The following is a 26,060-nucleotide window of genomic DNA, read 5'->3' as shown; positions in this document are numbered from 1 at the left end:
CCCCAGCCGACTCTCGACCTTGTTTTCCCTTTCTCTCCTCCAATACTTTGGCCACCTAATGCGAAGAGCCAACTCATTGGAAAAGACCCTGATGCTGGGAAAGATGGAGGGCAGGAGAGGGGGCCGAAAGAGGATGAGATGGTTGGATGGCATCACTGACTTGATGGACATGAGTTTGAGCAAACTCTGAGAGTTGGTGATGGACAGGGAAGCCTGGCATGCTGAGGTCCATGGGGCTGCAAAGAGTTGGACACAATTTAGCAACTGAAAAACACCACCACCCAGAGGGGCTTTCCCTCAGAAAGAAAAGGAACTTGGGGACCTAATCTCCAAAACAGAGCCAGCCCCCAAGGCCTGGTTCCACTCTCCCCTCCCCAGAGACTTGCGGGAATGGGGCTCAGAGGGGCTCAAAGCCCATCTCCTCCAGGCCCAGACTGCTTTCCTCTCGGAGGAGGGGAAGCGGGTGGCTTCCCGTGCCCAGACAGACGCCCCCATGGAAGGGGTTACAAGGGTCACACCCCATACCTCCAGAAACAGGCCAGAGCTAGTGTTTCAGTCAGCTCAGGCTGCTCTAAATGCCACAAACCGTCAGTGGCTTACCTAACAGGTTCTGGAGGCTGAGAAGCGAGGCTGATTCAGAGACCAAGGCCCAAGGGAAGGACCAAGCCAGGGCAACAGGGTGAGCTCCTCTGTGCTTTCTCCTCCAGCCCCAGTTCTGGACCTCTTCCAAGCATTCTGATCAGAGACAGAGATGAACGTGCTCAAAGCGGGGGTCACAGGGATCAGGGATAATCCAGCCTTACCGTCAGGATGCATCGTAGAGTCTTTAAACGTGTTATAAGAGACTCCATAGCTTTGAAGCCAAAATTCGAGGACTTACTTGGGTTAAACTAAAAGCACAATTTTCTTTCTTGTCAAACAACTTTATTTGAGGCAACAACTGAAGTATAATTTAATTCAACAGGAAATATCACACTTGGAGGGAAAACAGAAAAAAAAAAAAACCCTCCTTCAATGAAAGCCAAACATTCTTTCCAAGGCACAGCACTGACATTTCCAGATTGACAGCAGGAGTTTGTTTCCATAAAACAAAATCTTGAGCCCAAAGTCTGCCTTGGGAAATGGTTTTCCACCTCATCTCCGTTTCTCCAGGCTCAGGGAACGATGCTCGTGGCTTTCCTCAGGGCCAGGTAGCCCGTGACCACGTCGGACGGCAGCCGTCGAATGTAGGAGAACTCTTCGATGGTGCTGAAGCGCAGCTTGCTCTGCGGGTCCGTGTAGTTGGCCTGGGTGAGAAAACAGGCAGAGAGAAGGGCAGAGAGGTGTTGTTGGCAGTGAGATTCAAGTTCAAGTTAAAAATTAGTTTTCTGGTTTTTACTCAAAGTGCAATCAATGTATCTTCATCATGTCTGACTCTGTCACCAAGAACGCCAAATCACTCACTGTGGGAAAGACAAGTTAATCTCCCCAGACTTGAGAGATGCTTCAGGGTATGGACAGGAAAGAAGGGGAATAACCACAGCAGACACCTGGGGAATCTTCTGCTTGGCGCCTCAGGGCGGCAGGCACCCGTCCAGACTGCACCCGCCCCCACTCCACCTACTCCAGGGGCGCTCCTCTCCTGGTCCCCCCACCCCAGGCCTCTCCCAAGGCCCCCCAAGGGCTCCCCTGCAGGGCTGGGATGGCCACCCCACCCTCTTCCACTGGAAGGGACTGCCATCAACACCCGCAGCCAGGGGCATCGTCACAACCTGCAATTCTGATCATGTCTTTTCTCATGAAATCTCTCAACGGCTCTTCTCTCTGCTCTCAGGACAAAGGCGCAAGGCCACAGCATGGCTCCTCAGACACTGCCTAGAACCCCCCGCTTCCCGAGCCTCTTCCTCAGCCACGTGTACCCCACTCTCTGGTTCCAGCTACCCTGGCTCTGACACCCTCCTTCCTGTCCTGCCCATTCGCCCTTTCCTTGCTCAGCAATCACCTTCAGGGCTCAGCCCCCAAAGTCATATCATCTGGGAAGCCTTATCTGCCCCTGTAGGCGGGTCAGGACCCCACCCTGGCGTTCACCTCAGCACCTCTGTCTCCGGTGGAATGCATATCTCTGCTGCTTTTACGTTTATTATCTGTGTGACTCTGACTGAAGTCTAGGCTGTGAGGCTCCATGAGGCCAGAACCCCGTGGTCTGCTTATCACTGGATCCCAGCTGCACTGTCTCCTGGCGCGATGCAGAGCACACAGTGGGCCTACGGTGAGTGCTTGTCCCACAAAAGAGGGATGAGTGAGTGAATGAACAAATGAACGACCAGCACAAGCACGGAAAAGAGAAGTTGCTTCCGCTGACATATCACATTTCTCTTTTGGCCTGTTCTCCCCATATGCAAAGTGGAGAAAATACTCACTTACTGTCTACCTCAGGGCACACGGCTCCTATAGACTTTGAAACAGAAAACACGAGGGTGAGTCATTTGGAATTCCTTTAAGAAATTAGAAAAGATGCCACTAACGTCTAGACAGATAACAGCCAATTACTCAAGTGTGGATCATCTGTGCCAGTGCCGGTCGACTGCGTGGACCCAGACGCCCAGCGATGCGATGATTTCAGGAGGGAGAGAGGCTGGGTGAAGAGGCAACAAGCTGAAGAGACTGAGTCATGAGTTTCTCAATCTCTAAAAAGTCTCAGTTCTACCACAGGGAGCTTCCTAAAGTGTTTAAGGTCTGCATATCAGGAAACTGAGATTATCCCTAAAAAGCTAAGATTAATTAAAGCTCTATACAAAACAAACCTTTGATCCTTTGGCTTAATCTAGCAACTGCCTCTCTGTACAATGTTTCCTTCAGTGACGCTCGTGTAAAGGAAGGCTTAACTAGAAAAACAGCAGTGGGTCCCTTCAGAGGGACCATGAGGCAGTGAGATGCACTGACTGGCAGGGGAGGCTGCCCTGCAGTTCCCAGCAGAGGTGCCGGCGAATGCATCTGGCTTTGATCATCTGGCCTTCGCGGATGAACCAGCTCTGGCCTGCCTCCATCTCTGTGGCTGCCTCACTCCCAACATCAAGCTGTGCCTTGCCGGCCCGCCCAAGTTCAGACCTTACTGCCAGGAAGGCTGCTGAATCGATACTGCGGGACTCAGGGCACCGCTGCACCGACAGGAAGGTCAATGTAAACTTGCACAGACTGGACCTGACCGAGTGTTCTGAACAGAGGGAAGGAGGCCGGGGACCCCCCAGAGATGAACGAGCAGGGAGCTGGACTCCTGTGGTCTGTCCTCCTCTGGACTCCGTCCCTCCAGCCTGAATGAAGCCAAGGCCCCCTCCTCAGAGGGCAGGCAGCAAGTGGCTTTATCGCCTCCCTTGTTGCAGGGAGCTGGGCAGTGAATGCTGGCCCCCACTTCCCCCAGGGCTGAAGCACTTTCCACAGCCTTGTAACCAGGGCTCAACACAGGTGTGACCCTGTGGGCCTTCTGGCCAGGCCCCCACACAGGGAAACAGCCCCTCACTGGAACAGACGTGTCAGTGTAAACACAAGCCTGGCTTTATTTTTTAATTACATAAGTTTAATTTATACAAGTAGCAGGTGAACATATTCTTCTCTTAACAAAAAAAGAAAGAAAAACATTGTCAATAAGACTACAGTCTCCTTTTACAAGTCTAACTGCCTGCCAAGCAGAAGACTGGGTTTGATCCCTGGACTGGGAAGATCCCCAAAGAAATGGCAACCCACTCCAATGTTCTTGCCTGGGCAATCCCATCAACAGAGGAGCCTGGGGGGCTACAGTCCATGGAGCTGCAAAGAGCTGGACATGATTTAGTGGCCAAACAACAACAAGTCCTTTATCTTCCCCTGTAGAAATCACTGCTAGGTGGGCACCTTTCCAGACTTTATATACACATACTCTTACACACACACACACACACACACGCACATATGCCAGAGAAGCGCCCGGTGACTGGGTGTTTATTCTTACTTGGTAGTACCGTGCACTTACACTGCTTTGTACCACATCTTAAAAGTTTATCCATGTTTTTACCTATACATCAACCTCACAGAACAGGATGAACCCCTACCCCACATTGAATGCGTGCTTAGTCACTTCAGTCATGTCTGACTCTTTGTGACCCTATGGACTGTGTAGCCCACCAGGCTTCTCTGTCCATGGGATTCTCCAGGCAAGAAATACTGGAGTGGGTTGCCATGCCCTCCTCCAGGGAATTTTCCCGACCCAGGGGTTGAACTGCGACTCTTCCTGCATTGGCAGGTGGGTTCTTTACCACTAGCGCCACCTGGGACGCGCCCCCCCACCCCGCCCCGCCCCACCCCGGTTGACTTTATGTTGCTTTCAATGTTTTGCTTGCACGTTTTCTCATGAGCATTTCTGCATGAAGCTCCTTGTACACACTATTTCTCTAAGGCACTGGCTGGAAGAGAAGTTGTTACATTGTAGGCCTCTACTTTCCTGTCTCCCTCAGTTCAGTTCAGTCACTCAGTCATGTCTGACTCTTTGAGACCCCACGCATCACAGCACTCCAGGCCTCCCTGTCCATCACCAACTCCCGGAGTTCACTCAGACTCACGTCCATCAAGTCAGTGATGCCATCCAGCCATCTCATCCTCTGTCGTCCCCTTCTCCTCTTGCCCCCAATCCCTCCCAGCATCAGAGTCTTTTCCAATGCGTCAACTCTTCGCATGAGGTGGCCAAAGTACTGGAGTTTCAGCTTTAGCATCATTCCTTCCAAAGAAATCCCAGGACTGATCTCCTTCAGAATGGACTGGTTGGATCTCCTTGCAGTCCAAGGGACTCTCAAGAGTCTTCTCCAACACCACAGTTCAAAAGCATCAATTCTTCGGAGCTCAGCCTTCTTCACAGTCCAACTCTCACATCCATACATGACCACAGGAAAAACCATAGCCTTGACTCGACGGACCTTTGTTGGCAAAGTAATGTCTCTGCTTTTGAATATGCTATCTAGGTTGGACATAACTTTCCTCCCAAGGAGTAAGCGTCTTTTAATTTCATGACTGCAGTCACCATCTGCAGTGATTTTGGAGCCGCAAAAAATAAAGTCTGACACTGTTTCCACTGTTTCCCATCTATTTCCCATGAAGTGATGGGACCAGATGCCATGATCTTCATTTTCTGAATGTTGAGCTTTAAGCCAACTTTTTCACTCTCCACTTTCACTTTCATCAAGAGGCTTTTTAGTTCCTCTTCACTTTCTGCCATAAGGGTGGTGTCATCTGCATATCTGAGGTTATGGATATTTCTCCCGGCAATCTTGATTCCAGCTTGTGCTTCTTCCAGCCCAGCGTTTCTCATGATGTACTCTGCATGGAAGTTAAATAAGCAGGGTGACAATATACAGCCTTGACGTACTCCTTTTCCTATTTGGAACCAGTCTGTTGTTCCATGTCCAGTTCTAACTGTTGCTTCCTGACCTGCATACAGATTTCTCAAGAGGCAGGTCAGGTGGTCTGGTATTTCCATCTCTTTCAGAATTTCCCACAGTTTATTGTGATCCACACAGTCAAAGGCTTTGGCATAGTCAAGAAAGCAGAAATAGATGTTTTTCTGGAACTCTCTTGCTTTTTCCATGAGCCAGCAGATGTTGGCAATTTGATCTCTGGTTCCTCTGCCTTTTCTAAAACCAGCTTGAACATCAGGAAGTTCATGGTTCACATATTGCTGAAGCCTGGCTTGGAGAATTTTGAGCATTACTTTACTAGCGTGTGAGATGAGTGCAACTGAGCGGTACTTTGAGCATTCTTTGGCATTGCCTTTCTTTGGGATCAGAATGAAAACTGACCTTTACCATTTGTTTTCCTAAGAATATGCACCAATGTAATTCCCATCTCAAAACAACCATATAGGAGGATGTCCATTTCTGTATGTTGGTGGCAAGGCATAGAAGCCAATGTCTTCATTTCTCCCCTATTCAATGGGTCTTTTTTCTAACTATCAGTGAAACCGAACATCTATTTATCAGTTTCAGTGAAACTTAACATCTGCATTTCATCCTTGTAATTGTCTATTCATAATCTTTTTAATTGATTCTTCTATGGGATTGCTCCCTTCTCCAGGGGATCTTCCTGACCTAGGGATCAAACCTGAAATTGCAGGCAGATTCTTTACCATCTGAGCCACCAGGGAAGCCCCTCAGTGATTTGGTAGAGTTCTTTGTATATTCAGAATGTGTTAATTCTTACATACAGTAGGGCAAAAGGTTATATATAACATGACAAGTCCTTTACCAATGGCATAAAGGGGCCTGGAACAATGCTTTTCAACATGAACAAAATTCCCTGGTGGCTCATACAGTAAAGTATCTGCCTACAGTACGGGAGACCCGGGTTCGATCCCTGGGTCAGGAAGATCCTCTGGAGAAGGAAATGGCAACCCACTCCAGTACTCTTGCCTGGAAAATCCTATGGACAGAGGAGCACGGTAGGTTACAGTCCAAGGGGTCTCAAAGAGTTGGACACGACTGAATGACTTCACCTTCAATGTGTAAAAACCACTGTATTAGCAGATGAGCTGCCTGGAAACGGTGACGATAAAGCTATGATCTAAGGGGCCACCCTCCAAGTCATAAACCATGGCTGCTACAAGCTCAGCACAAAATGGAACAGGGGAAAATTTCCACTTTGGGCCAGAACAGAATAACTGGTGCGAGACTAGTTCTCCTTCCATAAACAGCTACTAAAATGGGTCAAATATACAAGGCAACTATTCTCTGGCAGGAGACAAGAGATAGCCTAAAACTACATTTCTCTCAAACGGAAGCTCCCTCAGGGGACCTTTCGGAAGAGACACACGCCCATGAACAGATGAAAGGAAGAGCCCACCAGACACAACCCCCACACACCGCTCCCTTCCCCCACCCCCCACACTGCTGCTCTCCCTGTTTCTTAGGCTCATTATATTTAAGGTCTGTGTTAATAAGTCTGAAGAGTATATGCTCCTCTCTGGAAGAAAAGCTAAAAACATACAACTAATCCAGAGAGGAAAACTAATTAAAAAAAAAATCTTTCCTAGTGTAAAATGTGTATCATTAATTTAGTTTGTTACAGAGGTTGGAGTCATATATTTTCATAAAAAAGTAAAGAATTTAAATGAGGTATATGGGCTTCAAAAAATGAAGTGTCTCATTATTTCCACAGTTATGAGAAGAAGCCCACCTTCCAAATCTAATAATAATGAAAAAGCATGACAAAGTTCTAAAAACTTCTATACTTCATCCACATTCTGAAAATAAGGAAACAAGATTCTCTGGGGTACACCAAGGTTCATGGACTTGCCCAAGTCCCACTCATCGAACCACACTGCTGGTTTTCAAACTGTGTCCCCTAGAAGCACCACAGGGGTCCCTGTTGTGGGGAGTGGGAAGAAGGACAGAGGACCAGACCCACATGGGGCCACAGTGAGCAGGTGGGCTCCAGGGCATTCTGTAAAAGCTTTCATTTGGAAAAGGGATTCTGATGCTTAAAAATAAATATGAAAACCACTATCTTCACTGTAGTGCCTCTTTAGAAAAGTTCACATTTTTTTTTTTTTAAGTACAATCATCTCTAAGATGCAGGGAATTTTTTTAACTTTAGCCAACAACAAAAAAAAGTTTCTTTCATGTTATCTCATATAGTTAACAAGGAGAGGAAAGGAAAGTAATACCCAGGTCTCCTGCTTTCTGGAGCAACGCCTGCTCCAGGCTGCCCACACGGATGCCCCAGGTTGCTGCTGCTGCCTTTTAGTTGCTAAGTCATGTTCAACTCTTTGCAACCCCATGGACTGTAGCCCACCAGGCTCCTCTGTCCATGGGATTCTCCAGACAGGAATACTCAGAGTGAGGTTGCCATGTCCTTCTCTCGGGGATCTTCCCGACCCAGGGATAGAACCCGGGTCTCCTGCGTGGCAGGCAGATTCTTTACCACCAAGCCACCTGGGAAGTCCCCGCTGTTGGTCGCTGCCGCTCTTAAATAACTGCATAAACGCTTCTGTACAAACCCATCCCCTGTTCCCAGTACACGAGCCCCAGGCAGGACCAGTGTCGCTATTCAGCACTGTCTAAATAGAGGGGACAGTGAAATCTCCTTTTCGGCTCAGTGTTATATGACATAGAGGTGTGATGATACTCACAAGAAGACCTGAAACATCAGAATACTTCTTAGCTGGTTTAAAGGATGGAGGAGCATCAATACTGAAGTCTGGAAAAAAAAAAAAACAAGAAGCTAACTGAACTGGCTTTAAAGCATTCAGATCCCTTCCCCTTTTTCCCTAAAAATATTGCTTGATAATATTCCCAAACTTTCTACCTTGTGACTAAGTGCTCAGAGAATTCTCTGGGGAAATAATACAGGATGCCATAGGCCAAGCACAGGCTTCAAGTATGGCTCTGCCTTGTCCCCAGGGACCCTCCACTCTAGCAGAACCACCAGAAAGCTCATCGGCCCACCAGCTGCTTTCACAGTCTCTGGCTACACAGGCTGATGGTGATGAGGTGTCAACAACCCACTAATTGGATCTGAGCATCCGGACACCGGAATGTCCACACCCAGGCATCTGACTAGCTCATTTGTCATCAGTCTGAGTCACCCCCACGAAACACACGCCGTGGGGCAGGAGATGGAAGGAACTTTGAACCTGTACTTTCCACTAAAGTGGAGCAGAACATACAACAGACATTCGGAAATATTGTAGTATAAAGCATTAACTCTGAAAAACACTGGCTTGGAGAGTAAAACAGAGCGGGCCTTTAAGCTGGTGGTGAGAAACCCTCCTAAAGCTTGGGCAACATTTTACTTGGAAACACATTTTAAGAGTAGACTTTTGAATAAGCAGTTTGTCTAACAGCAACACCCATATCATCATATCTAGACCTGCTTCTCCAGATTGAAATGTTAACAGTGACACTAAAAACCACACATCCATGACAACGCCAATACACACAGATTCAACACAGAGTATAAAGCTATGAGGAAACACACACATAATCTTCCTATATTGATACCACTGTAAAATTCCTAAGCTAGAAAATGTTTCTCCATGAACGCAAACATGATAAGATAATGCAGGTTTGTTATAAGAAGGTTCCTAGGCTGAACATTATGAACACATAGGAGGGTCTAGACAGCTCACAGTTGGGATCATTCAGTTGCCATGGCAATGCCCTTTCAGAAGCCAGGATCTGTTTCAGGTTCTTCCAGGTTCTGTTCTTCTTGCCAGCCACTGCACCACCATGGCCAGAATGCTCGAGGCGCAAGCGTGGATTAGAAGAAACAAAAATCAATGGAGACGATCATTTCAGAATCTGACATTTATGCTTATTCATAACTGTAATAAACCTTTCATTCAATCAACAGTCAGTGTACCCTAAGGCTTTAAAAAAACATATTACACCATATACCTTAAGCTTACTTATAAAAAAACACAGCTTTTGGATTTTTAAAATGCATGAGTTAGTCGCTGATGGAACAGAAATAAAGGGTTATTCTTTTAATATGTACATAGAAAATCACATCCTTTATTGGGTCTAACTTTATGGAATTCACTCATGAATTTCTCACTACTTTAAAGTAAGTTTACTACAAAGTTAGATTTAAACACATGACCACATCTCTCAATTCCCTTCTGAGGGCCAGTCTCCACCTTGTAAATTACTGGGGCTCCAGGAAAACCCAAAGAAGCCTCCCTCATGACACGGCAAGCTTTCTGGAAATTTTTTTTCTTTTTTGTCTTGTGAAGATAAAATGGAAAGAACACAAAAGTTACAGGCACTATTAATGCTGAATTTTCAAAGGTAATTAGTGAAAAATAAACTGTAATGGTATAATCAGAATCATGGAATTTATCCTACCCCTCAAGAACAAAAGAAAGAGGCACCTATATCTACTTGATAGCACAAGACCTTAGATGTACCTAAAGAAACTAGTGAGGCGCATTCCTCCTATAATTACTGCACACCTCATCTAAATCTCACGAAAAAAGGAAGGCGAGCAATCATCCTGGAAATGACACCCTAAAAACAGTATCACTGAATGAATTCCACAAAATCCTTGGGAACTGGGAGAGCCACAGGAAGGGCTGTCCTGCCCCCAGACCTCAAACCACAGTCCCCGGCGGAGGGCGTGGTGACTTAGACTGAAGGAGAAAGGCCACCAGCGCTGCCCGGGCTCCAGACCGACCGAGTGAGATCAGAGGCCGAGGCATGGTGGTTTGGTTTTTTATTTATAAAACAAATTCGATGCTTCTGGGGCTCAGAGCATAGTGAACCCACCTGACGGTGCAGGAGACCTGGGTTCAATCCCTGGGTCGGGAGGAAACCCTGGAGAAGGGAATAGCAACCCACTCCAGTATTCTTGCCTGGAGGATTCCACGGTCAGAGGAGCCTGGTGGGCTACAGTCCATGGTGTCGCAAAGAGTAAGACATGACTGATCAGTGGACACTTTCACTTTAGATGCTTACCACAAAGTTGGGATCCTTAAATGGCAATGGTTTGGCAGCTTTCTCCATGGGTCCTGTGCTAAAATCAGAGGGCACCATCTTGTTCTCAGTCACACCATCCATGCTGATACCCTTAAAACAAAATAAGAATAGTATGGGGTCAGTGTCCTTTAGCTGAGCTTCCTAACTCAGCTCTCAACAAGATGTAAGATGACAGCACCAGACACAGGAGAGCAGACAGGGTGCCCGGAGCCCCAGCCGGGGATCTGCATGGGGTGGGGTCGGGGGAGAACCTGCCAGGCTGGGATCTGCACCTGTTTGTGCATAGGCCACAGTGGAGGCAGCCGGGGGACCCCAGCTACCAGACATCCTGGCTCCTCTGTGTGCCAAGCACAGGTGTCCTACCACTACAAGGTGAAAACTGAGGCTCAGGCGGACAGGTCCAAGGCCCCACAGTAACTGCCTCTGGATTCAATCCAGCTGGGGCCAATGCCAAAGCCCCACCATCCCTGTGACTCCACGTGGCCCCTGCTCCTACTGATCTTGTTAAATTATGTCTTGAAACATTAAGACCAAAAAGATTCCAGTCCCTTGAAGGGTCTCCAATCAGAGAACCCAGGCTGGTGCTGGCACGCTTCAGGGCACAACAGAATGCATTGTGAGCATTCTGAGCGAGGACAATAGACGGAGAGGAGGCAGGAGGCCTCGGTTCAGCTGGCTGCAGCAGAGAGCGCCCTGACAAGCAGGCTCCCGGACTTTAAAACAAAATGCCTTTTAAGCTAAGAATCAAGAAGAAAAAAAAAAAACAAGCCAAAGCAAGAAATCACTTCTGATTTGTATTGCAATTTCCAATCTTCCCAGACTGCAATAAACTGTTTTTTAATGGATACACAATTTATACAAAGTGAAAGGCACAGATCTTAAGTGTAGATTTCATGAGTTTTGCCAAATGTTTCCATTTGTGTAACCCAGGTCCCTGTGGAGACAGACTTTTTCCATCTTTCTCAGAAAGTTCCCTCAGGCCTCCTCCTGGTCAGTATCTTCCACCTTCATGGTCCACCATTGTTCTGAATCCCACGTTGCTTTGGCCCGTTCTAGAACTTTATGAGTGAAATCCGACAGCATGTGCTGTCTGCTGTGTTTGGCTTCCCAGCATGGAGTTTCTGAGGTTTATCCATGTCACAGCATGGACTGGTGGTTTGTTGCACAGAATTTGTATACCGCTCTTAAGGTGGTATTCCCCTGAATAGGATGTACACAGTGTGTTTACCCATTTTCTTGCTGATGAAATGTGGGTTGCTTTCAGCCTTCAGCTATTATAAATAAAGCTGCTGCCAACGTTCTGTACAAGCCTCTGCATGGATGTATGTCTTTACTTCTCCTGGGTAAACATCTACATGTGGGATGGTCAGGTTACACGGTAAGCACGTGTTTGTAAGAAACCGACTAGTGTGTGCATGTGTAGTCGCTCCGTCCTGTCCCGTTCTTTGTGACCCTTTGGCCTGTGACCTGCCAGCCTTCTCTGTCCATTGGGTTTTTTCAGGTGAGAGTCCTGGGGTGGGTTGCCATTTTCCTCCTCTAGGGGATCTTCCCAACCCAGGGATAAGAAACTGACATACCACTTTCCCAAACGGGCTGCCCTCTTTCACACTCCTAGCAGCAGAGTGCGAGAGTTCTGGTTGTATGTATAGATCCCACCCCTACCTGCCCCCCTAAAATGGCCTCCATGTGGGGGAAGGCGGGAGGGGGAGATGGGGACCACTCACTCTGTTGCAACAGCCCCCTGAAGGGCTTCTCCTCAGACACTTCCCAGACTCCTCTCCAGGGTCTCCCCTTCCCTTCCCCCTCCCCTGACCCTGGGCCTGTGCATGACCCCTCTGCTATCCGGACGGCCCCTCCCCTCATCCGTCCCCCCATTCATAGCTTCTCCTAACTTTTCTCCTCTCCAAGATCTGCTCAGATGTCCACTCTCTAAGAACTAAGATCCCTCCGATTCCTCATCCTTTCCCCACCATATGTAGCCATAGTTCTCTCTCTCTCTTCTCCTTTCCACCCCTCCCTCCCACAGTCCTTCCTTTATCTGGCCCTTCCTCAGTTGTGGGGTTCAGAGGAGGCCTGAGGCCCACTCCATTCTCTGCAGCATGCTCAGCGACACACTGTTAAGATGTAAGTTTGATGTCTGTCCCCTGCTGACAGCTGCCCAGGGCTTCCCACCACCCTTGGGATCAGGCACAAATGCCGGCCTCCTTTCCAGCCTCCCCTCTCTCTCCCCCTCCCTCCTGTAATTTGTATTTTCTGGTCCCCAAACCCATGGAGTCATTTTCTGCCAGCATAAATGGTCTCCAGTGTTTTCCATTTTTTATTTATGCTTCATAAAAATTTCCGTCGGGATTAGCTCATGTCAGTTTTAATTTTACAAGAAAGATAAGATCTAGCATTTTGTATGTAACTAACTTCCATTACCCTTGTGATTTTTCCTTCATGGTCCTAAAATTTCTGTGGGTATTAATAAATGTGTCCTGGGAGACCCAATTTGATGGAGCTTTGGTTTTTTCCCATCACATTTAATCAGTAACCAACATTACCTTGCGCAGTTTTGGCCAGTTGTCAATGCTATTTTGTGTTGACTATTGGTAAGAGTAATATCATAAATTGGATACATAATTAACAGCTGTATTTAACTCTTGGTTAGTCAATGAAGGGCTTCCCAGGTGGTTTGAGTGGTAAAGAACCTGCCTGCCAACGCAGAAGACATGAGAGACCTGGGTTCAATTCCTGGGTTGGGAAGATCCCCTGGAGTAGGAAATGGCAACCCACTCCAATATTCTTGCCTGGAGAATCCCATGGACAGAGGAGCCTGGTGGGCTTCAGTCCATAGGGTTGCAGAGGGTCAGACATGACTGAAGCGACTTAGCATGCAAGTAGTCAATGAAACGATAGCAGCTTTGTGAAACAGGCAGGGAACAACAGACTGGAACAAGGAGACACAGAGGAGAGAGGTGAACAGATGAGGAGAGGGGCCGATCCGAGACTGAGAAGACACAGGGGCCTGAACATCCGGCTTCACCATCTGGCCCAGTCTTCCATGCCTGCATCTAACCCAGCACCTAGCACAGAGAAGCACCAAATAATCACTGGCTGATTAACTGATTGGAGTTAAGGAACAAGACAATGCAGCATAACTCTGTCAGCATCCGTTTTTGAGATATATATGTTCAGGGGTTTGTCGTAAGGAATCGCCTCTGGATGGGAAGCAGCAGCCAAACCCAAAGAAACACAGGAAGGCTAATTCAGAAATGACTGGGTTTGGTTACCCGCGGGTGCAAGGGAACAGGGTGGAAGTAAGAGAGGAGTAAACATCTCCAAGTATAGCTGTCCGTAGTTTTGACCTTTTGAGGCATGTTCAGTTCAGTCGCTCAGTCGTGTCCGACTCTTTGCGACCCCATGAACTGCAGCACGCCAGGCCTCCCTGTCCATCACCATCTCCCAGAGCTCATTCAAACTCACATCCATTGAGTCGGTCATGCCATCCAGCCATCTCATCCTCTGTCGTCCCCTTCTCCTCCTGTCCCCAATCCCTCCCAGCATCAGTCTTTTCCAGTGAGTCAACGCTTTGCATGAGGTGGCCAAAGTACTGGAGTTTCAGCTTTAGCATCATTCCTTCCAAAGAACACCCAGGGCTGATCTCCTTTAGAATGTTAAAGTTTCACATACAAATAGATGGACAAATCCAACAAGCATGGGGCAGCAGATAGAAAAAATGGAATGCACACAAGAAACCAAAACAACCTGAGGTTTGAGTGAATAACACAGACACACTAAAAGGGAGGAAGGGAGAAATAACGTTAGTGATATGAACACAGTATTCCAAAAATATAACTCAAGGTGAGAGGCAAAAAGAACCATGAACAATTGGGAGGTTTGTTTCTCCCAGGAGTACAGGTTAATGGTTCTGAAACTACTTAATATGCGTTCTAAGATGAGGCAAATAAGGAATGAGGGACAGCTAGAATGAACCGCCTGCTACTGGACTGAAATCACAGGTTAGCGATATAAATTCATGGGTTTAACATATAGATAGAAAGATAAACATGGAAATGAGGACTTCCCTGGTGGTCCAGTGGTTTAGAATCCACCTTCCGATGCACGGGACGTGAGTTCAATCCCTGGTCAGGGAACTAAGATCCTGCATTCCACAGAGTGACTAAGCCCACAGGCCACGACTAGAGAGTCCTCGAGCTGCAACTCCTGAAACCTGCCTGCTCTAGGGCCCATGCTGCGCAACCAGAGAAGCCTGCACATCACCACTAGAGAAAGTCCACATGCTGAAATGAAGACCCAGGGCAGCCAGATTTTTCTTTTAAATAATAATAATAAAGAAATGGATACAGGAGCATGGGGGACGGTCATACACACACTCACACACATGACCCCCTACATTTCCTAATTGCTTCCAATGAGATGGCTAGAAGCAATGAACATGTCAACCGCAAATCGGCTTGCCAAGGGCATTTGCCATCTCTGCCTCTGTGGAGGACTGAACCCCGTGCTGCTGCGGCTGCACATGCCCTGAAGGGAGTTCAGGGTGGAGAAGAGCAGCGAGGCCTTCTGTGCTCCAGGAGGCCTGGTGGACAGCTCCTTGCTGCTACTGCTAAGTCACTTCAGTCGTGTCCGACTCTGTGCGACCCCATAGACAGCAGCTCCTTATTTTCAGGAACTGAGTTCCCGGTCCCAATCCTTGCACCTCCTCCTATCTACAAAAGCACTAAATCCCTTCATGGTGACATCAGCTCCTCTTGACTAGAGGAAAACCTTTTGTAAGATAAGCATTTGATTGCATGGAACTCTTCACCAAAATCTTATTTATCGACCCCCCACTACCTCTCTGGAGCAGTTTCTCTGACCTCTTTGAGGTGCTGTCTCCTGGGCTGTGGTCCTCATTTTGCCCCAAATAAAGCTTAACTCACAGCTCTCACATTGTGCACCTTCTACTGGTCAACACGCAACAGGCACACCAGTGCTCAGATCCTGGTTTCCAGGTATTGTTCTCCAAGAACAAGTGATCTTTGAAGAAACAGCTGATTCCAGGACTGGGGCAAGAAAGTACAGCATGAGTTTTTGGTGCCAGAAGGTAAGAAATCACTTGTATCAGTTTGCTAGGGCTGTGTAACAAAATATTAATACCACAGACTGGGTGGTTTAAATAAGAGAAATTTAGTTTATTAAGGTTCTAGATACTAGAAGTTCAAGATCAAGATGTCAGCAGGGCTGGGTTTTCCTGAGACTGATCTCTTTGATTTGTGGGTGACTGTCTTCTGACTGTGTATACACGCCCCTATGACAGCCTCCCTCTTATGAGGACACCAGTCAAATCGGATTAGGGCTCCACCCTTATGACCTCATTTAACCTTAACTACTAATGGCCCTATTTCCAAATATAGTAACTTTCTGAGGCATGCTGGGGGTTAGGCTTTTAACAAATAAATCTTGAATGAACACAGTTCAGTCCATCATGGCACTCAAAAAATGACAGAGGTAAAGTAAAAGACACAAGAGTCAGTTTGAAGAGGTTCCCACTAGGCAAACCTGGACAATTTGCTCAACATCATTAGTCATTAGGGAAATATATCAAAACCACAATGAGATATTACTCCATACCCACCAGGATGGCTCTACTCAGAGGCATAATAACATGTGTTGGTGAGGATGTGGAGAAACTGGAACCCTCACACACTGCTCGTGAGCTGTACAAAGGTGCAGTTACTTGGAAGAACAGTCTGGTGGGTCCTCAAAAGTTAAACACAGAATTATCATATGACCTAATAATTCCAGTCCTAGGTACTTAGCTAAGAGAATTAAAAACAAATGTTTATGCAAAAACTCATACATAAATATTCATAGAAGCATTATTTATAATAACCCAAAAGTACAAACAACCTAAATATCCATCAACCAATGAGCGCATAAACAAAATGAGGTTCATCCATACAGTGGAATATTCTACAGTTGTAAGAAGGAATGAAGTACTAATACATGGTACGACATGGATAAACCCGAGTATATTATGCTAACTGAAAGAAGCCAGACACAGAAGGCCCCTATTGTATGGTTGCATTTAGCTGAGGCACCTAGAGTAGTCAAATTCACAGAGATAGAGAGTAGGCCAGGGGTTGTCAGGAGCTGGCAGGACAGGGGACCGGGGACTACTGCTAACGGGCAGGGCGTTGCTTTTGGGGGTCACGACACCAGCGAGGAGCAGGCTGGTGGGTGTGGACTGCCAGGACACAGGGCCTATAGGGCGGCCCATGTTAAGGGAGAGAGAGAAAAACAACTCTAAGAACTACATGGTGAGCATCAGGTCAGACCAGAAAAGCCCAGCCAGCCAGGGCCAACTCGAGAAAAACAGGTGGAATGTGAAAGAGGTATCCTGGGGCCAGATCCACTTTAAGATTCAGCTTCACTGAGTTTTTCATAAAGAAAATGACTGCTTACATAATGCTGTTTCCACCTGGGAGAAAAGAAACCAACGGAACTGCTCAGAAGCAAAGAGGAGATACTTGAGGGCAATGAAGAACCAGGCCCAGAAGGCTCTGCTGGTGATTCCAGAACCATCCACGGAACATGCCTGGCTCGCAGGGCACCGTCCTCAGCAGGGGTGTCAGCTTTTTCTTCTGAACCAGAAGTGTGTGTGCGTGTGTGCTAAGCTGCATCAGTCCTGCCTGACTCTGTGCAACCCCGTGGATTGTAGCCCGCCAGGCTCCTCTGTCCGTGGATTCTCCAGGCAAGACTACTGGAGTGGGATGCCATGCCCTCCTCCAGGGGTCTTCCCAACCCAAGGATCAAACCCGAGTCTCTTATATCTCCTGCATTGGCAGCGGGGTTCATTACCTAGGAAGCCCCCGACTCCTAAGTGGGGAGGCTCAGAGGTGCTGGATGCACAGGGAAATCCTGGGAGGGAACACAGAACAGCCCTTTGATAAGGGTTGTTTGCTCCCAGGTCCTGGGAGGCCCAGGAGGACGCGGCAGGAATGCCTCGATGGACCTGGGCTGCTGAGGAACGCAGGTGCTTTGCAGCCCATGTGGGTTGGGAGGGAAGGGACCCCACCTGGAGACAGATAGCGGCCAGAGGAAGGGAGGCAGTGGGAGGAGAAGCCTGCTGCGCGGGCTGCTCCAGCAGTAGGAAGGGATTGACGAGGCCACGCTCTAGCCCTGACTCCAGCACCAACCGAGCCCTCCTGTTTGTCTGATCACCTTTTCCTCGCCGCTTCCCTGTCCGCAGGCCAGACCTCCAGCAGCTGAGGCGGGGACAGGAAAGGACACCATCCTGACACCAACTGGGCCACCGTCGACCTGGGGCCGCTTCCTGACCCTGAAACAACGACTGCTGGCTTCCCTCTCTGAGCAGGTGCAAAGAACACGTGGCTCTGGGCCCAGGGCTGGGTGCTCTGCTTTTCTTTCCCCTTTAAACCCACCCTCTGTGGTACTCCACCCTCGGTCTTCCCTTCCCCTGGGCTTCTGCCAAGCTGGACGCCTGGGTCTGTTACTGACGAGATAAGAGGGAGAGACCTTCTGTCCAGAGGAGGATCAAGTCCGGGAGGCAGGGCTGCAATTAATATGTGACTGCTAAGTCGCTTCAGTCGTGTCCGACTCTTTGTGACCCCATAGACGGTGGCCTACCAGGCTTCCCCGTCCCTGGGACTCTCAAGGCAAGAACACTGGAGTGGGTTGCCATTGCCTTTGCTAAGAGATTTTAGGAGCTGAACGGTTGAAGACATGACTGCCCTGCGATCAGGAAAGAAGTGACGCCTGGCCCTAAGGGGTGTCTACTCTGCAACACAAAAAGAGCTAAAAAGACCCTGATGCTGGGAAAGATTGAGGGCAGGAGCAGAAGGGGACGACAGAGGACATGAGTTTGAGCAAGCTCTGGGAGTTGGTGATGGACACGGAAGCCTGGTGTGCTATAGTCCATGGGGTCGCAGAGTTGGACACAACTGAGCGACTGAACTGAAGTCCCAAGGAAGAGAAACCCAACCCGCCAACAAAGGAACACCTGACAACCCCTACGTGACTCCAGAATCAGCCAGGCCTCAGCTTGCCTGCCTGGAGATCCCAGTCACACAGCTTCGTGTCTCCAGGGCAGCTCGCAGGGTCCTGACTCCAACCGAAGGGTAACTGGGGCCTTCTCTCTATGGTTACACAGAGAGAGACAAATGTCCTCTGTCTATCATGTAAGAACCCAACGCCCAGTTACATCTATCTAATAGTAACCTAGATTCAAACACCTGAGCCTAGTCTACAACGCAGGGCTACTGTAGGGTTATTACTTGAAACAGCAAAAACGTGAGATGCAATCTAACATCCAATCAAGTCAATTAAGTTAGAGCACTTAATTCCTTGTGAAGACGATCAACACAGAGAAAGGGCCAGGAAACAATGCTAAGTGGAAGGCAGGGCCCACAATGTTATACACCAAATATGGTTTATGAAAACCTGTATCTACACGTAGGAAACACAAATGATCATAGTTGTAGGGGAAGAAGATTGGCTGGTGTTTTATGGCCACTTTAAAAATAGAAAAAAGAAAACTAAAAATATGGTTTGTTTGAAAGGTGAGGTAGAATGATCGTTTGCTTAAATGAATAAAGCAAGCCAGGACAGTGTTCTCCAGCTGCCTCCAATGACAGAAGAGTCTACTGTCCCCTGTACTCTGCACTAGCCTTCTAAAGAAGCAACTGTTGCCTCTCAGCTTACATGATGTTATGATAACTGTGTCACCATCATACATCAGCCTATTAGGTAACCTATTAGTCTGTAGGTCAATTAGGTTTCTCTGTAGATTTTATTAACCTGAATAGCCACTTGGAAAATATAAACTGCCCTGTACTCATAGAGAAGGACTTGCAGACACAGAGGGAGGAGAGGGTGGGACGAATTGAGAGAGTATCATTGACATATATATAGACTACCACGGGGCTTCCCTGGTGGCTTGGTGTTAAAGAAACTGCCCGCAATGCAAGAGACTTGGGTTGGATCCCTGGATCAGAAAGATCCCCTGGAGAAGGGAATGGCAATCCACTCCAGTATTCTTTCCTGGAGAATCTCATGGACAGAGGAGCCTGGCGGGCTACAGTCCTTGGGGCCACAAAGAGTCAGACATGACTGAGTGACTAACACACATACACACATAGACTGCTGCTGCTGCTGCTGCTGCTACTAAGTCGCTTCAGTCGAGCCCGACTCTGTGACCCCATAGACGGCCTCCCAACAGGCTCCCCTGTCCCTGGGATTCTCCAGGCAAGAACACTGGAGTGGGTTGCCACTTCCTTCTCAAACGCATGAAAGTGAAAAGTGAAAATGAAGTCGTCCAGTCGTGTCCAGCTCTTTGCGACCCCATGGACTGCAGCCTACCAGGCTCCTCTGTCCATGGGATTTTCTAGGCAAGAGTACTGGAGTGGGGTGTCATTGCCTTCTCCGACACATAGACTACCATATGTAAAATAGATAGCTAGTGGGAATTTACTGTATAACAAAGGGAGCTCAGCTCAGGTGCTCTGTGATGACCTAGAGGGGTGGGATAGGGGTAGGAGTGGGAGGGAAGCTCAAGAGGGAGGAGATGTATGTATACTTATAGCTGGTTAAAAAGCAGAGATATTACTTGGTCGACAGAAGTCCGTCTAATCAAAGCTATGATTTTTTCAGTAGTCATGTATGGATGTGACAGTTGGACCATAAAGAAGGTTGAGAGCCAAAGAACTGATGCTTTCAAATTGTGGTGCTGGAGAAGACTCTTGAGAATTCCCTGGACTGCAAGGAGATCAAACCAGTCAATCCTAAAGGAAATCACCCCTGAATATTCATTGGAAGGACTGATGCTGAAGCTGAAGCTCCAGTACTTTGGCCACTTGATGCAAAGAGCAGACTCATTGGAAAAGACCCTGATGCTAGGAAAGATTGAGGGCAGGAAGAAAAGGGGGCGGCAGAAGATGAAATGGTTATATAGCATCACTGAATCAATGGACATGAAGTTAAACAAACCCCAGGAGACAGTGAAGGACAGGGGAGCCTGGCGTGCTGCAGTCCATGGGGTTGCAAAGATTCGGACACAACTTAGTGACTTAACAACAAATAGCTGATTCGCGTTGTTGTACACCAGAAACTAAGGCAATATTGTAAAGCAACTCTCCTCCAATTTAAAAAAATGCCCTGTATTGATCTAATAAAATCTCCCCCCCACCCCAAAGCATTCTCTGCACCTGGGATATGGTTATATTAGAGATCTAATTGTATCTTCTCAGATGTCGAGCAGTAAGAGTGATGTTAAGACAGGCAGTCAAGAAAAAGAATGTAGATTCTGGGTAGTCCATTTGTATCTCAATACCGACTCTATCACTTGTCAGCTGTGTGACCACAGAAAAGTTACTTAACCTCTCTATGCGTCTGTCTTTTTATCTGTAGAATAACAATTCTCAGAGGGTTGTTCTGAGAATTAAATGAGACAGCAATTAGAAAGTACTTAGAACAGTACTTGGTATACATAGTAAAGTGAAAGTGAAGTTGCTCAGTCGTGCCCGACTTTTTGCGACCCCATGGACTGCAGCCTACCAGGCTCCTCCGTCCATGGGATTTTCCAGGCAAGAGTACTGGGAGTGGGGTGCCATTGCCTTCTCCAGGGTATACACAGTAAGTGCCCAATAAATATAACTATTATTATTTATCACGATTGCTTTCACTTTAGCACAGTGTATCTGTTTTTCAACCCAGCTTAACACTAGTCATTTTCAAAGTATCAGGACCAAAATGGGTGGGAGGTGGCACTTTCCAAATTATAATGTAAGTAATCAATAAATATGTTAGTTACACTGAAAATCTAAATCCAAAAAGAAGACTTGTAGTTTTGTACAGATGTACTACTTAGCAAGCACAAACACTAATGATTTCTGCTGAACTAAAGATTCATCTTGATGAACTAATAAAACAAAATTGTTTTAGTACTCAAAGTATTTAATATCACTTTACACGGCTGACATAAATGAGACATCTATAAATGCTTTGCTCCAAATACTTTCAGGTCAAAAATATTCCCTTCAACCCCTGAGGATTTCCAAGCAGTAAGCCCTTTATATTTCATCCATTCATTCAATTTTACTTCAGAAAAAGCATGCACCTTCTGGAAAAGTAAAACCCACCTTAAGAATCCATCAAGTTATTTTCACTAATTTCAAAAAGCACTCTAATGTCTATGTGAGTGTCCTTTGTAAATTTTTAAATCCCATGAAAGGTTAACAGACACTGTTTTTTTAATTTTTTTGTAAGACACAAAATAGCTGAAATGACTGAAGTAGGGAAATTTAAGATACTGAAAGATCTGTAAAGTCCCTTTTAACTCAGTAACTATGATCATTTATATAGAAAAACACTCATTTCCCATTGATGACACTTTGAGCATCCTGACACTTGGGCATAGCTCCAAGTCTGGAAGGCCTTCCCTAGTCAAACTGTCCACTCCTCAAAGGCCGCCTCTAGTCCCTCTTCTCTCCACTTCTCCTTCTCTGGTGACCATCTCTGGCTCTGAGTCTTCATCTTCCTGTGTCCCACCACTAAGGCACCAATACCAGAAAAGACCCATAACTGGCTTTGGGACATGGTTAGAAATGATGAGATTTTCCCATTTCAGATATGTGACAGGCAGAATTCAGAGATGGCCCTTAAGATTCCAGGTCTCTGGTGTATACACACCTTGACCCCATTTTTACGCAAATGCTAATGTATGTACCACTGTGAAGCGATCTGTGATATATTGAAGGGAAATGCAACACATATCTTATATTTGAAATAAAATTAAGGTCTCAGGTCAGCTGATCTTAAAGGAGACTATCCTGGTGGGCCTGCCCTAATCACATATGCTCTTTAAAGCTGGGCTCAGAGTCAGAGACAAGAGAAGTCAGAGATGTTTGAGGAGTGAGAGGGATTAGACACAAAAGAGATTCTCAACAGTTGGCTTCAAAGACGGAGGAGATAGTGCGTCAAGGAACTTGGACGGGGACGAACTGACAGCCAGGAGACAGGGACTTCAGTCCTACCACTGCAAAGAACTGAATTCTGCCAACGATCTCAGTAAGGCTCAAAAAAGATCCTCCCTCAGAGCATCCACCCAACAAACCAGCCCAGCCGACACTTTGATTTCAGGGACCAGGGAACCAAACCTATCTCGTTGTGCCTGGACTTATGACCTACAAAACCAGGAACTGATAAACCAGTGTTATCTAAGCCACAGAATTTGTGGTCATCTGTTATGATAGCAGAAGAAAACTACTACAATATATGTAGGTCATTCTCTCCTCCTGGAAGGATTTTGGGAGGGCAGAGACAAGCGATAATCCACTGAAATAACTTAAGCTTACTGCTGGAGACAGAACAGATATAAATACTTGCTGACTGAACTCAACAGAAACATAACCGAAGGCTGAGGACAATTTAGGAAGATGCCAGGCAGCCCTCAGGGCAGCACTGTGCTAATGCCTGCATTTACTGCGGACCAGGGAATGAGGACGCAATGTTATGTTGGTGGTGGTGGTGGTTTAATTGCTCAGGCGTGTCTGACTCTTTGTGACCCCATGGACTGTAGCCCACCAGGCTCCTCTGTCCATGGGGATTGTCCAGGCAAGAATACTGGAGTGGGTTGCCATGCCCTCCAGCAGGGGATCTTTCCAACCCAGGGACTGAACCCATCTCCTGCCTTGCAGGCAGATTCTTTACTACTGAGCCATTTGGGAAGCCCTGGTGCTATGTTAGAACAGGGGGGAAATCTAAGACTTCTGGAGACAGAAGACAATTTTTTTTTTCCTTCGTGAGATGCTGAGGGTGGGAGTCAGGTAACTGGCTATCCACCTCATTAGTTAAACACCAGCTGGGGAGAAGTGAACAAAGAAGTCACTATTCCCGGGAATGCCCTTCTCTTTCCAGCCCAAAAAAGGGCTGAGGCTGCTAAGATGGAGGGGACTCACAGGAAGAACCTAGGCAGCCCTTCCCATTACTGAGAGTTCTAAGACCAGCAAGGTTGCGATGTCCACCCAGTGGGGTTACTGGAAATCCCCCCATTCAGAAGGCATTCATCCACTTTCTGAAGCTTGCTGTGGTGGTGGGAGTTGATGAGCAGTGCTACCTTGGGTCAAGACAATCATTCCTCTCAATAGGTACTGACTACATTCTTTGGTCTTGGCACAGCTGGATATCAAAATGCACTGAGCACAATACTGGGAGAAAGTACTCACAATGCATATATCTGGCAGAGAACTCCGTGCGTGCTAGTGCATGCATGCTAAGTCACTTCAGTCGTGTCTGACTCTTTGCAACCCCTTGGACTGTAACCCACCAGGCTCCTCTGTCCATGGGATTCTCCAGGCAAGACCACTGGAGTGGACTGCCATTTCTTCTTCCAGCCAAGAATACGTAAAGAATTCTTATACTTTAGTTCCCTGGTGGCTCAGTGGTAAAGAACCCACTTGTCAACGCAGAAGGCTTGGGTTGGATTCCTGGGTCAGGAAGATCCCCTGGAGAAGGAAATGGGGAAACAGTGTTTCACAGAGAAATCCAAACACACACAAAAGAATATGCTCTGTAAGAAAAGAAACGGTGTTAGTCACTCAGGAGTGTCCAACTCTTTGTGACCCATGGACTGCAGCTCACCAGGCTCCTCAGTCCATGGGATACTCCAGGTGAGAATACTGGAGTGGGTTGCCATGCCCTCCTCCAGGGGATTTTCTCAACCCAGGGGTCGAACCCAGGTCTCCTGCATTGCAGGAGATTCTTCACCGTCTGAGCCACCAGGGAAGCCCTATGCTCTGTATGATTCCATTTACATTCTGCTCAAAAAGACAAAGTCAGTCTATGGTGGGAGAGGTCAGAGTAGCAATTACCTCCAGTTGGGAGGGAAGAGAGTACCAACTGGAAAGGTCACCAAGGAATATTCTGGGGCTCTTAGAAATGCTCTCTATCCTAATCTGGATGGTGGCCACATAGGTGGGTACATATGTAAAGTCACTGGTCTCTACTCTTGCATGTCACTGTATGCAAATCATACACAAATATTTTAAAAGGAAAAAAGTGCACTGCTGCTAAGTCACTTCAGTCGTGTCCAACGCTGTGCGACCCCATAGAAGGCAGCCCACCAGGCTCCGCCGTTCCTGGGATTCTCCAGGCAAGAACATTGGAGTGGATTGCCATTTCCTTCTCCAATGCATGAAAGTGAAAAGTGAAAGTGAAGTCGCTCAGTCGTGTCCGACCCTCAGCGACCGCATGGACTGCAGCATACTAGGCTCCTCCGTCTATGGGATTTTCCAGGCAAGAGTACTGGAGTGGGGTGCCATTGCCTTCTCCGAAAAAGTGCGCTACCAATTACCAATGGAGAAAACCATAGACAGCTAATATCGCTAGACTATCCTTCTGGGTGAAGGATGCTACACCTTGTGTTGGAGAGTACAAAGTAACACACTCCATCTTTGCTCTCTCACGGCTTTAAATAAAATACAGGAGCCAAGAAAAACACTTATCTAACCAAGCTACTCTTGTGCTGCAAATGCTTTTCTGGAATCGTGGAGCCCGGATCGCCCAGATGCGGTGAAGTCGTGCCAGGCGCTGTGCTCAAGATCTTTACGACCATGATCTCATTGAATCCTCATAACAACCCTATGAGGTAAGACCAAACCTACTCTGGGGCAGGGAAACTAAAGGTCAAAAAAGCACTTTTCTGAGGATGAGGGAAATCATCCGTAGCAATACATCTTTATATTCCTCCACACGGTTCATTAGGGCGCTCTGCACCTCACAGGTATCTGGTAAATGTCTGAAGAATGGAGCAAGGCGAGACACACGCGAACTTCTGCTTAACTGAAACTCACATTAAGGAGAAGTCCGGAGCCTCGCTCCAAACGAGACTTCGACGGGAAGAGGTGGCCCTACGATTAAGGCAATAACAGCCTCCCCACCTCCCCTGTTCTAGACAATGCAACGCGGATGGTTATTTAATCAAAACCCACGTAGCCAAAGTAAGAGGGTGCGGAGAAGTTTCACTCGCACCAGAGACCGCATCTACGAAAGAGGTGTGACTGTACGGCGCCCCCCACAAGAAACGCCCAGCCTCGCTGAGCCCCACCCACTCGGGCCCGCGCATGTGCCCTCGAGCCCCTGGGATCGGGAGGGGGAAGGGAATGTGGGCTTCCGCGCACGCGCAGATTAGGCGAGTGACAGCGAACCTGCGCAAAGCCGGAGGCGGACACCTTTTTCTTCTTGCTGGCGCTGTAGCCCCCGGCGCTGCTGCCGTTGTGGGAAGGACTGGCCGGCCTCTTCTTGCTGTTCCGGGCTATCCCCGGAGTGGACGTGGTGGCCACAATGGGGATCTGAGCCGCCATTCCCACCCTGAGCCTTGCTCCTCCCCCCCTCCCCACTCGGGTCCCGGTGCAGGCCCTGGAACTTCCGGCCCGCTGTACTTCCGTCTCGATGGTTTGAAAACCCGGCCCGGACTCGGAGAACGTGCGTTACTTGTCTCTGGGCCAGATCTAAAAGGCGGAGCTCGGAACAGTTTGGTCCTTCCGGGCGGGACGGCGTCTGCCACGGCCGAATGCAGCTCCT

The 26,060-nt window shown here is 47.6% G+C and overlaps 1 protein-coding gene and 1 long non-coding RNA gene across 4 annotated transcripts in view; one reads left to right on the top strand and one right to left on the bottom strand.

Moving 5' to 3' along the window:
- LOC133237507 (uncharacterized) overlaps window positions 1-26,060 on the top strand; it is a 498,424-nt gene that overhangs the window by 20,595 nt on the left and 451,769 nt on the right. The gene's annotated exons all lie outside the window — the stretch shown is intronic.
- On the bottom strand, window positions 903-25,840 carry INO80C (INO80 complex subunit C). 3 transcript variants are annotated; one of them, XM_061399594.1, is made up of 5 exons: window positions 25,685-25,840; window positions 10,455-10,565; window positions 9,128-9,239; window positions 8,129-8,196; window positions 903-1,286 (listed from the first exon to the last, which is right to left on the bottom strand). In XM_061399594.1, exons 1-5 carry the CDS (start codon window positions 25,838-25,840, stop codon window positions 1,155-1,157), a joined length of 579 nt encoding a protein of 192 aa, XP_061255578.1. In that variant the 3' UTR covers window positions 903-1,154. The 3 variants fall into 3 exon arrangements, with proteins under 3 accessions (XP_061255578.1, XP_061255579.1, XP_061255580.1); XM_061399595.1 differs by lacking the exon at window positions 25,685-25,840 and adding an exon at window positions 23,936-23,966; XM_061399596.1 differs by lacking the exon at window positions 25,685-25,840 and adding an exon at window positions 23,705-23,873.

This window comes from Bos javanicus, chromosome 24 (assembly GCF_032452875.1).
Source record: "Bos javanicus breed banteng chromosome 24, ARS-OSU_banteng_1.0, whole genome shotgun sequence".
In the NCBI taxonomy this organism is placed as follows: Eukaryota; Metazoa; Chordata; class Mammalia; order Artiodactyla; family Bovidae; genus Bos; species Bos javanicus.
This window is presented reverse-complemented; position numbering and strand designations above follow the sequence as displayed.